The sequence below is a fragment of the Loxodonta africana genome, chromosome 3 (assembly GCF_030014295.1).
Source record: "Loxodonta africana isolate mLoxAfr1 chromosome 3, mLoxAfr1.hap2, whole genome shotgun sequence".
Classification (NCBI taxonomy): domain Eukaryota; kingdom Metazoa; phylum Chordata; class Mammalia; order Proboscidea; family Elephantidae; genus Loxodonta; species Loxodonta africana.
This window is the reverse complement of record NC_087344.1, coordinates 24,350,353-24,366,363: the sequence shown is the minus strand read 5'-3', so window position 1 is coordinate 24,366,363 and position 16,011 is coordinate 24,350,353. Positions and strand designations below refer to the sequence as shown.

The following is a 16,011-nucleotide window of genomic DNA, read 5'->3' as shown; positions in this document are numbered from 1 at the left end:
CTGAGGCTCTCTGCAGCCCCTTGGCCTTGGACAGGGTTAATTCCCTCTGAAAGGGAGCCCTTGAGGTTCTGCCAAAAAACAGATGTGGGAGGATGGGCAGTCGGCAGGACCAGCCGGCGAGAGGGTCACACAAATGAAACGGGGGTGTGTGGGTCCCACCCCACCTACAACATGCTTTAGAAAGTCCGGGAAGAAGGGTGTTTCAGTTAGGAGGCACAATGGGGCCACGCCAAGAGCTGCTCAGGTCCTCTCCCTGCCCGCAGACTGTTTTTGACATGAGCAGGGTGGGCACACGATGGCTCAAAGCCCCGTCCACAGTGGGACACTGAGCACAGGTCAAGGTGTGCAGCGAGATGCGGCCTGCAGCCCCCAGCGACACTTACCATGAACAGGTCAAACTCCTCTTCGTGCCGGGCAATCATTTGGTTGACGGTTTCGTCATCGGGGACTTCGTCTTCTTCCTACAAGACATCAAATGTTTAATTTGACTGTGGAGAGCCGGGGCGGGTGGCGGCCGTGCTCGGAGGCGAGCGGCGGCGTCCGTGGGAAATGAGTCTGCGGTCCCAGTCCGGCTGCGGTGGAGGGGACCACTCGCAGCGAGAGGCACACACGCACACGCACACGCACGCTCCGTGGGACCAGGCCCCTTGCTGGCCGTCTCAGCCGAGAAGCCGAGGATTGAATGGGCATGGAGACTGAACTACCCCTCTCACCTTTAGAGGTGGCTCCTCCAAGTCGGGGTTGACGCCCGCTGGCGGAGGGGCAGTGTGGGCGAAGCTGGCACTGCCGCTGCCCGTGCTGCAGTGTCTGCTCTGTGGATAAATAGAGGACTTCAGTCTCCAGGGCTGTCAATCCGGCATCTTTCACCAGCAGTTTAGAAAAAAAAAACCACTTCAAAGAAAAAGCAAGTACTCATCCTCTTTCCTTTCAGCCCACACTCCCTTTACTCCAAAGGGATGCAAAAAAAATAAGAGTGCAAAAAGGTAAAAAAACAAAAATGAAAGCCGCTCATGCGTCCACCACTCACGCTGGGGAGGGGGCGGTGGGGCCGGGGCTGCCCTCACCTCGTCCTGCTCCTCGTGCTCAAGGATGGCCTGCAGGAAGGCGCGCCGCTCGTGGCTGGAGGACTTCTGGTCGAACATGCCAGCCTGGATCACCTTCTGATCGACATTGAGCTTGTACTTGGCAGCGGCCAGAATCTTCTCCTCCACACTGTTGACTGTGCAGAGGCGGAGCACGCGTACCTCGTTCTGCTGCCCGATGCGGTGGGCTCGGTCCTGCGCCTGCAGGTCCTGGGGGACGACACGGCCGTCAGTTCCAAGTTAGTGCCTTTAGAGTTTTAAGGAGGAAGTCGACCTCAACGCTGCTGAGAGACGCAGGGGCCTTCTCGTTCTCGTGTGCCCGCCCCACCCAGAAGCTGAGTGACATTCAAGGACTAGGCTGTAATTTTAGGACAGGACCTGGAGCCCCCACCTCTGTTTGTCCATGGGATGCCTCTCTCTATCTTACTGAGACTTGACAGATACTTGGGAAGAAAGTGCAGCATTTCAGGGCGACCCGGGGGGCCATTTTCACAGTAGTGCTTGTCACCACTGCACAGGGCCTTATCACAGACGAGGGTACTGTTTACAGGTCTTGGCTAAAGTGAGGTGGCATCGAGGGGATGCCAAGTTTGGTAATGGGCCCTGCCACTCGCTTGCTATGCAGCCTCTGAGCCTTGGGACTCACTCTGGTGACATGGGCAACTCTCTTGACCACTGTGCTAATTAAATGAGGGCCTGGGCTTTAGCTCTTCAGTCCAGTGCCTCATGCAGAGTGAGCTCTCAACACAGGGGCCATGGCTACGAGGCCTATTTTTACCACCCCCCGCAGCACAGGACCAAGAGGTACCCACGACATCCCATCTAGGGGCCCAAAAGCTGCATGGACAGGCTAAGCACCAGCAAAGATCTTAAACTCGAGATCCACATCCAGAAGGGGGACAAAGGCAACCCCTGGTGGGTACAGGAATGCCTGCGCCCACCCCTAGGCTCAAACTCTGCCAGTGCACGCTTCCTGGCAGGACAGGTATGTGATGACGTGCCCCCTACCGGCAGTGAGCCAAGGGTGGGGGACAGCCCCCTGGCTCATCACCCACCCGAGTCCAGGAGCAGAGCAAGGAGATGGCTCCACAGGGGCCTCTGCCCTGTCCACTGCTAGTGAGGGGACCTGATGGGAATGAGCCCCCCGACTGATTGCCAGACACTAAGCAGTCCCCCAGTCATTCCCCCAGCAGACACTGGTGCCAGCTGGGCGGTGGGGAAGGGCAGGCTGACACCGCAGGGAGTGTGGAACCTGGGGCAGCCTCCAGGAGGCCCCCCGCAAGAGTTAAAGGCTTCACAAAGTGTAACACAGAACTACCACACAACCCAGCAATCCCAATCCCAGGCATATACTCAGAAGAAGTGAAGGCAGGGACGCAGAGGCTGTCCAGCAGCGTGCACTACAGCACTATTCACTACAGCCGAAAAGTGGAAGCAACCGAAACATCCACCAGCAGAGGAGTGTGTGAACACAATGCGGTATATACACAGGAATACTACTCAGCCATAAACAGAAAGGAAGTCCTGACATGTGCCACAACACGGATGAACCTTGAAAACATGCCGAGCGAAATCAGTCTCCAAAGGACAAATACTGTACGCTCTCACATGAAATATGGAAACCAAAGATTATAAACGGTTACCAGGGGTGGGAGGGGGGAAAACAGGGAATGTTTGGGAGGTGTTAAGGAGCCCCAGTGATGCAGAGGTTAAATGTTCAGCTGCTAACCAGAAAGGTCATGGGTTCAAACCCACCAGTGGCTCTGCAGGAGACAGATGTGGCAGTCTGCTTCCCTAAAGATCACTGCCTTGGAAATTCTATGGGGCAGTTCTACTCTGTCCCATACGGTCATTATAAGTCGGAATAGACAGCAATGGATTTGACTGTTTTTGTTTTTAATTGTACTTTAGATGAAGGTTTCTCATTGGACAATACACATATCGTTTTACAACGTTGGTTAACAACCCCACAACACGTCAACACTCTCAGGATTCGGGTTTTTTGGTTTGAGTTAACGTTAATGGTGATGAAATGATCTGGGAAAGGAACGTGAGAATGGTGGCACGAAATGAAAAATGCAATCAATATCACTGAATTGTCAATGTCAAAGTCGTCGTGCTGGCAAAGGTTTTGGTGTGTATATTTTCACCACAATAAATAAATTTTAAAAAAGATTTAAAAGGACACTTGTCAGGAGACCGGTTGGGGGTCCTTATTCAAGTGTGCCAAGGAGGTGCACGAAGGCTCCCTGAGGCACAGTGGGAAACGCTGCCAAGCTGAAGACCCAGATGTATGTTGACTGGGGTCTGATTAAGTAAGTCTGGGACATCTGTGTTAGGGGACAGCTTGCAGCTGACTCCATGACTGGGGTAGATTTACGCACACTGGCACGGAGAGCTGATCAGCACAGACGGCCCATAGAGAAAGCAAGCAGTGGGCCATGCTGTGCTGGCGGGGAAACAGCACTGCTGTGTGGATGTGCAGGCAGACGTTCTGAAAACAGCAGGTTTGGGGGGCCCCTGCTTTAGCTATGCTGTTACCTGAATGAAAAAAGCAAGACCATGTTCTTTCTATAGCAAAACATAATGAAATGTTACGTGCTCAGTTAAAAACTGTTACAGCTATTAATGAGGAGCCCTGGTGGCACAAAGGTTAAGCACTCTGCTGTTAACACCAAAAGTCTGGTGGTTCAAACCCTCCAGTGGCTCCACGGGAGAAAAGACCTGGCCGTCCGCTTCTGTAAAGATTACAGGCTTAGAAGCCCTATGGGGGAAGTTCTACTCTGCCCTATAGGGTGCCTATGAGTCGGAATTGACTCCATGGTACGTAACAACAACAAACCTATTAATGGCACACAAATGAGTTTAAGAATACTGTACCCCTATACTGACGGACGTGGAGGCCTGAGTGTTATTTCTAAGCAGCACAAACAGGCAGGAAACAAGGCACATACTGTCCACCCTCGTGTGTGCACACAGACCAGGTCTGGAAGGACTTGCCCCACACACATGGTGGCTGTCAGCACCTGCTGGGTTAGGGGCATTTTCCACTTTCTTCGCACAGTGGTATAAATGTGCACCAGGATTCTCCCCCAAGATTGACTGGAGACTCCAGCTGCTCTCACTGGCTCCAGGGTAGAGCAGAACGTCAAGGAGGCCCCTCCCCAAGGCCGCTAGCCTGCTTTTACCTGGTGGGGATTCCAGTCACTGTCGAAAATGATCACAGTGTCTGCCGACTGGAGGTTCAGCCCGAGCCCCCCGGCACGGGTGCTGAGCAAGAAGATGAAGTACTCGGAGCCGGGCTCATTGAAGGTTTTCAGCAGCATGCCCCGGTCCTCCGCTTTTGTGGTTCCTGACCGGCACAAGGAGAAAGGTATCAGCAGGGTGACCTCAGGGGTGGCAGCCAGGAGACACAGAAAAGAACCTGCTCTGGAGAACGGGGACAGTGCATCAGCTGCCGTGAGAATCAGCGCCTACGCCTTCACACTTGCTGGCACGTGGTCCTGTGCTGTGGCTAGCACGTGATTCGGGCTTATGGTACACTGGGCCCTGGCAGGCCACACCACTGTCACACTATGAGGCTATGAGGCAGGGCGCTGGGGCCAGAGGGCATCTGGCATACAACACACGCCCAGGAAACTGCAGCCGCTACTACTGCTGTTGTTGCCACCAGACTCCTGGAAACGCCTCCCTTATTCTGCCCAGCTCTGTTCCACAGGGCCAGCTGGAGACACAGCGGCTAAGGCTGCTGAACACAGCGCTTCCCCAAACAGGTGGCCAAATAGCTGTGGGAACAAGCTGTGGGGCGGTGGGGGGGGGGCATTCCTCGGCTCACAGAGAGCTGTCCACAGGCAAGTGCACAGGTGCTTTATAGACGGGGACACATCTCTCCCCTAGAAACCCTGAGCAGGCAGCAAGCGGGTGGGGAGGCTCTCAGGGATTCTTGTCAAAGGGGTATCTGAGCATCTGGGCTGCTGTCAGCTCAGACCAAGGGTACCCTTGGCAAATTCAGGGGTTATTTTTAGTGATCAAATGAAAATTAAACACTTCCTGCCACTCGCCTATACTCGCCCTGAGAGCTGATCAGTCATCGCCTACCCCTCCCCACCTGTCCACCTCCCCAGCCAGCTCTGCCGCGAGCCCAGGAGCCGGCCTTCACCCTCATCCACCCACGCTCACAACGTCTCACTGAGCTCCCACCCTCCGTCCATCCTCTCAGCAGACTTCCTATCTGTGTGGCAGATGAGGATAGGCCGTGCAGACAGACGACAGCTGAGGTAGGCGGGAACACATCTCCTCAGGTGCTAACTCTCCTCCAGGGCAGGGAACAGTGAGAGACAGAGAGAACAGCACACACGGAGGCCCGGCCCCTCGAGGACGAGAGAGGCAGCTGGAGTGGCTGGAGCCCGAGGCAGGGGTGCGGGATGAGAGCCAGGCCAGGTGGCCTTGGTGGGCTCTGGGCTTTCAGTCCCAAAATTGTGGGGATGCCCTGTGGGGAGGGACACACGACCAGGTTCATGTGTTGTCAAGGTGGCACTGGACAGAGTTGTGAGAACAGACCAAAGGAAGGCCATGTCCGGGGTGGGGGGTGGAGCTGGCAAAGACAGACGGATCAGGCCAGCAACCATAGGTACGTGGTCTGTGAAGTCACAGTTCCACAAGAGGCAGAAAAAACAGGGACGAGTGGGCCCTGGGCTGGGCGTCCTCGTGAAGGTGCACCTTGCACGAGAGTCTACACAAAGGCTCTGAGATCGGGTAGGAAAACACAGCCGGGCTTACCCTTGTTTACCCAGCAGTTCCCAAGCTCACTTTTCTAGAAGCACTGTCCATTCCCTCCCAAAGACAGAGGATGGGGGACCTCCCCCAGCCCTTCTGGGTGAGTTATGATGCCCCTGTGATGCTCAGTTTTAAAACGCAGTCGGCATCTCACACACAGCCCCTTCCTTCCTGGGGCCCCCGCCTGCTGGGGGAGAAGGGGACACACAATGACTCGTCCCCCGAGGGAGCACAGAGCATGGGGGCTGGACCTGAGGGCCTCTCTGGGGCTGCGCTGCTCTTGCCCTGCAGCGTCTGCTTCCTGTCCTGCTCGTAGGGCTCTCAACGCCCACAGTGCAGGCACAGCCAAACCTAACCCCAGCTCCAGGCCTGACCAGCCACCTGGCTGCTGTGACTGGCCCAGCAACGGACATGTGACTCACAGTCACCTACTGACAGCCGGTTCCGGGACCTCAGCTGGAAAGACTGGTGGCCTCTTTGCTGGGGACACTGAGCAGGTGGACGGGATACCTGAGAACAGGGCCAAGATAAAGTGGAGCCAACAGCACCTCCAACATCACCTGTGCTCTTGGATCCAGCTGCGCTTGAAGCAGGCACCATCTCAGGATTTCAATTATATGAAGTGGCTTCCTTATGCCCACATGATCTGGGTTTCAGTTCTAGCCTGGCCACTCTCTCAGGTCATGAGCTGCTGTTCCAGCCATGATACCTCCAGGACCCTCCCTTCCTCCCAGCCCCGGGAGCCTGCGACACTCAGCATGCTGCCATGTCCGCTTCTCCTGTGGCACCAGGGTCCATGGGCCTCGCCCTGCCTCGAGAGGGAGGCTCACCAGCAGGACACTCCGGCGCCAGTGGACAAGGCCCCTCTACCAAGCTCCCGCTCAGTCACACTCACCATCGAGCCTGAGGTATTTGAAGCCGCGATACGCAAAATAATCTTCCATGATGGTCATGAGGGAGGTCATTTGACAGAACAGCAGCACTTTATGGTTGGTTGCTCGGAGTTTGGGAAGAATTCTATCGAGAAGCTCAAATTTACCCGAGGCTCGGTACAGGTCCAACCTGGCGAGTGAGGGGAGAGCACACAGAGCGTTAAAGTTAAAGCAGTGCCTTCCGGGCAGGCAGAGGAGGAGCCTCGTCTCCAGATGGACTGAGCGGGCCTTCTGAGCAGATTCCCACCCAAAGCTTCGCAAAGCCGTTCTGACGCAACTAAAAGAAACTCAGGCCACCTTCAGTCAATAGCACACCACTACGGTGGCCACGTAATGACTGTTCAACCCAGGGTACTTGTGAAAATGAAGGAGGTGCTGTTAGTAATTATGCCGGGACAGCGGGTGTGAACAGGGCTACTTGGGAAGGCCGAGCCTGTCCCCTTTCTCATTACAGATCCTCCAGGGGCAAAGGCTCACACTCCAACAACCTCTGTTCAAGATGTGGAAACTGAGGCAGGGCCACTGAGCAGCCCAGCTGGTGACTTGAGCCCAGGTCTCTGGGACTCCATTATGCAATCAGTGTTAAAAAGCACACCTCTAAAGAACCTTTGCTTTTTCTGTACCTCTGAACTTGGAAATGATCTAATACCCTAGGGAGATATGATGGCTTTAGTGAGAAGAATGCTTTCAGCAAAGCTGTTTGCAAGGGTGAAAATCTACAGACAGCATCCCCTCAACACCAGGGGCTTAAAGAAGTCTGGGCTCTTTATAAAATAACGCCATAGGAAATACCTCATGGCAAGGCAGTTAGTACACCGTCCACAGAGCATCTCTAGGTCAACATTTAGGCTCAGTGTGGCTGAGAAAGCTATCAGGGCCACAGGGCCCACAGGCAGCAGAGAGGCCTGGAATCCTGCCTCTTGAGGTTAGTGGTGGTGACTTTCATTGGGCGATTTTTATTCTCTTCTTTGGGTTCTTCTGCATTTTCTACATTTCTGCAGCGTCCACAAAATCAGACAAACGTAATAATAGCAACAAAGCCAACCAAGCAGGTGAGAAGCACCACCACGTGGACCCTCCCCCGCCAACATCCAGGTGGGAAACGTCTCACCCTTGGACGATGCCGCCGGTAAACCCCAAGTGCTCAGAAAAGGACTCCTGCAATGGAACAAGAGATGGGTCAGTGCTGGGGCAGAATCGGGCCACCCGGTACCACACTGCTCCATGCCTGTTGCTGAAAGGACACAGCCCTCGTGCCAGACACGGACACTGATCGCAGCGTTTCCACGCCAACACAGCTCTGTTCTCGTGCCCCCCAGTGAGGGGAGTCACGACGTAGCAGTCCCAACCACCCAAGTATGTGAATGGCAGTCCTCGGAGCTGGGTGGGACCACAGGGGCTCCTGGGGATGGGCACCAGGGGCTGTGCAACACCCTGCCAGCTTATGCCAAGAAGCAAGGACGATTGTGTCCTTTTCAGGAGCAAGAAGCCCCTTTTGTGGCCCTGAGACTTCCCGGAAAAGCAGGTTATTCTCGGTGCACCAGCTCAGGACACCCCACGTCACTGAGTGGAAAAAGCAAGCACGCCAAGGAGTAAATGCAGCACAACCCCAGCACGTGGGGAAACTGAGTCTCTGTAGGCTGATGTGGTTGTCTCTGAGGCTGGGGTCCCTGCCAGGGGCTTTCGTTCTACTGCCTCTTTCTCTTCCTATACTGTTGGGCTTCTTTACAATATGCCTTTGCAAGGAGAACATCACCAAAAAGACAGATGTATAGGTATTACCTATCCAAAATATTAAGAGATCATTTTAAAAAAGGTAACCAGGGAGAAGCAACCTAGCTCAGCCTGGGAGCTCGGGAAAGAGGCCTCTCTGAGCTGCCCAGAGCACGGAGAGGAGGCGCTTGGCCGGAACGGCTGTCAAGGAGTTCCCGGCGGCTGTTGCTGCTGCTGCCCTGCGACGCGCCTCAGAGCCTCACCTCGATGTGCTGGAACATGTAGGGGTGGTTGCAGATCTTCCTCAGCTGCATGATGGTGTTCATCAGGGTCTTAGTGCCCCCTTTGCCCTGGGGAGGCAGAAGAGAGGGTCCCCAATCAGGGCTTGCCCGTGGTGTGCGGTAGGGGTGGCACAGGGACAGGTGTGGAGAAAGGTCCCAGGGGAGCCCCAGGGAGGGGCAGCTGCTGTGGCCGAGCCATCGGGTGAGAGGAGATGGCTGGTGTGAGGCTCTGAGGCCTGGAGCACGCCCTGGGGCCCTGGGGATGTAGGGTCCGCCTGGAGTCTGAAGGGCGGCTGGGGGCGGGGGCAGCAAGACAGAAACAAGGCTGGAGAGGAGCTGAGGCCAGGTCACAATCGCAGCGACACCAGCTGTGTACCAGGCAGCGTAGGGAGTTACTGGAGGATTTCTGCCAAAGAAGTCGTGAGGACTGAGGAAGGTCCTCTGACTACAGGGTGAAGGAAAGCCTGGGGTGGGTGGGTGCTGTGGTCTGGAAGTAAACCAGGAAACATGCGGCTGTAATCCTTCAGGTAACAGAGGGCCCAGCCTAAACTTCTAGAGGAGGGGGTGCGGGCAGAATCCAGGGACCCAGATTCCCAGGAGGAGAACACTTTCGGTTCTGGTGAAGGGGACTGGAACCCTCACAGTGGTCCCAAAAGACAGCAGCCCAACTGTCCCTGACTCCTCTCTACTGAAAACACCCCTCCAAACTAAATAACAGGGTGAAGGGGCTCAGAGGCCACAGCTGTTGAGGCAGCTTGTTCCCAGCTGGGAAGGTGGGCTCATTAGAACATTTTAACCCTGGCGCAGCTGCCACTAGGCCCCACGTACACTGCCACCCGAAGAACCGGCATTTTATAAGCAAGAGGCTACGAGACAGCAGCTCAGTGGAAGGGTCTTGGGAGACCAAGTATGTTCCCAATGGGTTATCAGCCACACCGACCGGCCCTGCCGACCCAGATACGCTGTCAATCACGGCTATCGCAATGTCCTTGGGGTCACAACGAGGAGCCCTGGTGGTGCAGTGGTTAAGCACTTGACTGCTAACCAAAGGGTTGGATGTTCAAACCACCAGCTGCTCTGTAGCAGTATTTTTGTAAAGATTACAGCCTTGAAAACCCTAAGGGGTAGTTTCACTCTGTCCTACAGGGTCGCTATGAGTTGGAATCAACTCAATGGCAATGAGTGCACAGGGTCACAACCAGATCATGCCTCGACCAGAATAACTGCCAAGAAGGCAAGAGAACCTGCTGGACGCCCACCTTCTTGTCCTTCTCGGAGCCGTCCGTCAGGAGCACGCCCTTGGCCTGCATGTGCCGGTATAGCACGCGCTGCAGCGCAGACATGTCGCACTTGATGACGTACTCCACCTGCAGAGGGGACGGACACTGCTCACAGGGCCAAGGCCGCCTGCAGCCCAGCCCCAAGGGGCTGCCATGGGCACCAGCCTTATGTGAGGCATCCTGGCCCTGGGGTGTGTGCCCTGATGGGGGTGCACGGGGATGGCAAGGAGCCCCCACAACCGAGGGACAAGAAGAGATGGGCTGTGACAGGCTCCTCAGGGCAGAGACATGGAGGGAGCTCCTGGGTCAGACAGGGCAGCTGGGCCACCTTCTGAAGGCCTCTCTGTGATTTGTCAGGAAATAGAGGGAAAGGATGACTAGAGGGGCAGCTGTGGCCAGAAACCCAGACCCCGCCCAGATAAGTGGAGAGGGGCCTGCCAGCCACTGTGGGGACTGGGCCCCTGAGCTGGGCTGCAGTAGGCTGCGAGAACCCAAAGCTGTCGTGTTGGAAGTGGGACTAACACTGAGCCCAGGGTCTCCAAGTCCCTCCTGACAGAGTCGGGCAGAACCCACTCAGACTTGGGGCCACCTGACAGGAAGTGGTCCTTTGCCCTCTAACCCAATAAACCTGCCCTCACTTTATAAACCAGCTGGGTGTGAATCACCACTTATTAGCTGGATCAACTCCAGAGTGCCGAGGTGAGACCAAGGGCCTGGACCACCGGAGAGTCACCTGGCTGCACCCACCCAGGGAAGGCACTTGGCACAACACTGCACTGGGGCCTCTTCTGCTCAAAATGCCCACATTACCTTTTCAGGCAACTGGGCCTCAACTTCCTTCTTGAGCCGTCGGAGCAGGAAGGGCCGCAGCACTTTGTGGAGACGACGGATGATCAGAATGGTCTCCTCCTCATTCAGGTCCACCTGCCATTCCCCACCAGATACGCAAACAAACGTTACTTTCAATGGAGGGGAGGCGGGGGCTCACTGGGAGGTGGGGGCCAGCCCCGCCAGGCCTGGGGAGGGTGCACAAGATAGCTGGGTGCCACTGTGTGCTCTGTGCTGCATTCTTAGACTGCTTTATGGGGCATGGGAGAGCACCCTCTTCCTTTGAAAAACTGCAAGGCCATGGGACCCTCAAGTGGAACTGCTGGGACATGGGACTGAAGGTGACAGAGTGTCACGTCCATATGCCTTACCAAAAAGATACACACATGCTGGTCTGCGTTCCCACAGTAAAGGAAACGGCAGGTCTATGAACTGGCCACCGCATCCACTAAACTAAGACAGCACTGTAGGGACCTTTTCACAAGTGTTTAGTTTAAACCAGATGAGTCTCACTGAGGGCTCTGTCCCCAGGGATGCCTAGACTGTTTCTCACTTCAGCCTGGGGGCAATGAGTAAAAGAAATACTATTTCCCAGGGTGCCTGCTAGTCTGCGTAGAAAGTTTAAAGAAATGAGAGAAGAAGATCGTGCCTGAGCTTTTCTCCTCTGGCTTCTGGTAACCTCTTGGTAGAGCCCTGGCTCAGCAATAAAAGAAACACGACTGTAGCATCTGCTCCCACCTCTTGGGATTGGGGTCCTGAAGTCTAAAAACAGGGCGAGACTCTGGCAAAAGTTGGCTTAGAAGGTGGGGACCTGGCGGATGATGTGGCAGAGGCCTCTCTGTACCCAGGACATTGTCTTGGACCTGAGGAGGCCTGCGATGTGGGCACTAGTGGACAGGGAGCTGGTTCCCAGCAGCCCATGCAGCCCGGCTGCTGTGTAGCAGTGGGTGCTGCTTGGTAACCTGCTACACCCTGTCACCAGGCCCTATCTAGCTGATTACCCTCCTACACAAAACACCCCTGAACCCTCATGGTATGAGGCTCAGCACCTGGAGCCCACGTGTGGCATTTCATCAAGGTGTTGAGCCTGGCCCCGGACAGCCGTTGGGCCATTTGGTTTTCAGACTGATGGTGGCGTCCACAGCTATACAGGCATCAAGACACATAGGCCAAAGTGCTCTTTAAAAGCAAAACAAAACAATACTGTTCTGACCAGGAACATAAGAGGTGGATTCTGATAGAATGGGAGCAAAATGTGGACCAGAACTCAAATTCTTAAAAAGTCCACACTTACTGGACTGGTTGAGATTGGAGGATTCCCTGAGACTATGGCCCTGAGATACTCTTTAAACCTTGAACCAAAATTTCCATGAGATCCTCTTCTAGCTAAACAACAGACTGTTTCATAAAATAAACAATATCATTCGTAAATACTACGCTCCTTCAAAAAAAATCATCTATATGAGAGTAAATGATCAACATTTACTCAAAAGCAAAGATGAGAAGGCAAGGGGGCAGGGAAATTGGATTACTGGAAACAGAATAACCAGAACGGAAATAATGAGAAAGTTGACACACCATAAAATATGTGACCAATGCCACTGAACAAACTGTTACACGGAATCTAATTTGCAGTGTAAACTCTCACTGAAAACACAATAAAGTATTTTAATTAAAAAAAGAAAAGAAAATCTGGCCATGCTGCTTCCTTCCAGTAAACTTCCCAAGCTTCCCGCTGCCCTTAGGGTGAGCCCTGGACTCTCTTGGGGGGCTAACAGGCTGCTCGACCCCCAGCTGCTCCCTACACTCTTGCGCCTCAGTGTCCCTGGAGCACCGGGTCAGGGAAGCCCCCGTGTCTCCAGGCGTCCACCATCATGACTCCTGCCCTTTCCCTCTGGAGCCCTTCCAGCCTCTGGGTCCAGGGGTCCCTTTCTCCAGGGGCTGTGGATCTGTCTACTCTTGCCACCGTATCCTTGGCATCTAGTGTATCCTTGCCTGGGTATGGTGGGCACTCAACACCTACTGACCAAGGGAAGCCAGCTGAGCCCAGAGCTGTCAACGTGGGCACAGCTTCCTCTACTGACGGTCCACAGGGATTCCCAGGGCAAATGACCATGGCTGCCACTTCCCACCCCCCACCACCATGTGGCCGGCCATCACACAGGCACCTTCTCTCCGGTCATGGCAAAGGGCGCGTTGAACCACTGCTCGAAGGTGCTACAGCTCTTGAAGATGGTGGGCAGCAGGAAGTTGAGCAGCGCCCAGAGCTCAGGAAGCTTGTTCTGCAGGGGTGTGCCCGTTAGCAGCAGGCGGCGGGGGGCCACGTAGTGCGTGTTGAGGACCTGGGTCAGCTTGCAGTGGTGATTCTTCATGCGGTGGCCTTCGTCGACGATCATGTACTTCCAACGGATCTGCAGGCCCACAGCAGACACGTCAAGGGAGGAGGAGCAGCGGGGCTCCTGCCAACTCTGAGGGAGACTCCCTTAGAGACGCCAGTTCTACACTTGAGATAGAGAGGCACCGCCAACGATTAGCCAAAAAAGCTCCAAGGGAAAACTATGTCGAGGTGGAGAACATGGGCATGTCCACCAACCCACAGCTGGCTCAGCACGTAAAGAATGGAGTAAATACAGATATAATGCCTTGGAAACCTGGCTGTGACATCCTGTTAAGTGAATAAAGCAGTTGCAGAAAAGTATTTCGGTTTGACACTGTGGCTAAGAGCTATAGCCGCAAACCAAAAGGTCGGAAGTTTGAATCCATCAGCTGCTCCTTGGAAACCCTATGAGGCAGTTCTACTCTGTCCTCTAGGCTTGCTGAGTCAGAATTGACTCGATGGCAACAGGTTTAGTTAGGGTTTTTCCTTTTTAGCATATACCAGTACCAAACCAACTGCTGTCGAGCTGATTCCTACTCATGGTGATCTCATGTGTGTCAGAGAACTGTGCACTACAGGGCTTTTAACGGCTGTGATTTTTGGGAAGTTGATTGCCAGACCTTTCTTCCGAGGTGCCTCTGGATGGATGTGAACTGCCAACCAAAAGGCAGCTAAGCCTTCACCATCTGCACCACCCAGTGACTCCACGCTAATATACGGCAGAGGAAATCCCAAACAACGCACCATACTGACTAGACTCCCTTTGAGGGTGGGTTTCAGGGGCTTGGTTTGGTAGTAGGCACTTGTAAAGGCAGATAACCGGCACACAGAGGTCAGAGCGGGAGCTTGTAGGGCAGGCCATACCCTCTCACTCCCTAGAGCCTGTCAGTGGCCATGTGTCCGGTGGGCAGGGGCTCCACGCTAACTCTGTGAGCATGAGCTCTGCGCACAGGAGCCCTGGGCTTAAATCTGGTTTAAGTTTCCCTGTGGCCACAACAAGCCTCGCAATGGCTCAGAGCTTCAGCTGCCATCTCCCTGCTATGGCGACAACACATCCTCCTGGGACACTGAGGTTGGTGGCTGTCTATGCACAGCGTCTGGGAGAGCAGGGCTGACTGGAGAGGGGCATGGCAGCCATCTGCCATAAGGAAGGCCCTGTCACACAGCGCTACAGTAACCAAAGCAGCTGCCAGATGAGCAGGAGCCAAGCAGAGCCTCTGTGCGTGGGCTGGGGACACGCCTGCTTGTGTACCGAGACAGAAGGGCTGACGCACGAAGAGGGGCCCACAGTACAGGTCTCAGGGTGAGCCTGCCTGTTTCCTCATCTACTACATATTGCGCGTGAGTCGGTTCTGACTAGTAGCAATCCTGTAGGACAGAGCAGAACTGCCCTACAGGGTTTTCAAGGCTGTAATCTTTATGGGAGCAGGCTGCCACATCTTTCTCCCTCAGAGCAGCTGGCCTTTCAGTTAGCAGCCAACCACTTAACCATTGCACCCCCAGGGCTCCTTCCCTCATCTATACAAAAAAAAAAAAAAAACCCATTGCCATCAAGTCAATTTTGACTCACAGTGACCCTATAGGACAGAGGAGAGCTGCCCCATAGAGTTTCCAAGCAGCATCTGGTGGATTCAAACTACCGACCTCCTGGTTAGCAGTCATAGTTCTTAACCACTGTGCCACCAGGACTCCTTCCCTCCTCATCTATAGGACGAGACTAACAGTCCCTCCCCAGATGCTCCAGGACACAGAGAAAACGTCCAACGGAGCACACCCAACATCACGAACACGCACTGAAAGGTGCTGCAACATCTCCTCCATCCCTGGGTCAGAAACGACCGTTCAGCATCCCTTCTGCTGGGTGGCTAGAGGCTGCAAGGGCATCATCCTCCACCTCCACCCCTCCCAAGCCAAGCTATAGGCTTTTTGTAAGCACAGACCGTGTCTGTCTTATCGCGGGGCTCTGGGTCATGCCGTATTCTCAGCAGCTCATTGGTGGCCCAACTAAAGTCTGGAGCCGCCTTCACAATGACATCACCTAGAAGTTTTCCAGGACCATATGGTCCCAGAGGATGCTCCAACCCAGCGGCCCAAAGCCAGCGGACCATGCAGAACCCAGGGTGCTCAGACCCTGAGTGCTCAAGCTCCCCCAAATGCTGAATGGCAAACCTCATGGGCTTGCTTTCCGTGATCTGTGGTAGTAGAAGCACAGCCTCAGGGAGGGAAGGCCAAGGCCACTAGAGACAGGTGGAGACAGGCCTGGCCTCCCGGTCCCCCAGCCCTGCCAACCAAGGGCCAGCCTGGAGACAAATGGAGAGGCAGAGCCAAGGTCAGCCTGGACACACAGGTGCCCTTGACAGGGGTGGGAGGCCACGCACAGGCAAACCACAGCTGTGCTTTCACACACGTGCAGATGCATCATTGAGAGGTCCACTTGAAAGGGGCCTTGGAGAAGACAGGCGGTGTGACACATGCATCACAGTCATGGGCCAGTAAGGTCCCTGGGTAGTGCAAAAGGCTTACACTTGGCTGGTAACCAAAAGGCTGGTGGTTCAAACCCACCCACTGGCACCATAGAAGAAACAGGCCTGGCGATCTGCTTCCACAAAGATTACAGCCAAGAAAGCCCTATGGAGCACAGTTCTACTCTGTCACACACAGGTTCTCCTAAGTCACAAATCAACAACAAAAACAAAGTCAACAACAATCGCGTGCCAGCTGGCAACACGGCCCTGACAGCAC

General features: G+C 54.7%; 1 protein-coding gene across 7 annotated transcripts in view; it reads right to left on the bottom strand.

Moving 5' to 3' along the window:
- The window catches only part of SMARCA4 (SWI/SNF related, matrix associated, actin dependent regulator of chromatin, subfamily a, member 4), a 100,864-nt gene that overhangs the window by 25,619 nt on the left and 59,234 nt on the right, over positions 1-16,011 (bottom strand). For 5 of the 7 annotated variants that reach the window (XM_064280673.1, XM_064280676.1, XM_064280672.1 and 2 more), the window contains exons 19-28: positions 13,061-13,303; positions 10,875-10,988; positions 10,044-10,151; positions 8,767-8,853; positions 7,902-7,948; positions 6,754-6,920; positions 4,271-4,434; positions 1,065-1,292; positions 714-812; positions 384-461 (exon numbers count right to left, since the gene is read on the bottom strand). In XM_064280673.1, coding sequence (XP_064136743.1) covers positions 384-461; positions 714-812; positions 1,065-1,292; positions 4,271-4,434; positions 6,754-6,920; positions 7,902-7,948; positions 8,767-8,853; positions 10,044-10,151; positions 10,875-10,988; positions 13,061-13,303 — 1,335 coding nt within the window. The remainder of the gene's footprint in view (positions 1-383; positions 462-713; positions 813-1,064; positions 1,293-4,270; positions 4,435-6,753; positions 6,921-7,901; positions 7,949-8,766; positions 8,854-10,043; positions 10,152-10,874; positions 10,989-13,060; positions 13,304-16,011) is intronic. The other 2 variants (XM_023552417.2, XM_023552418.2) reach the window with 1 other exon arrangement.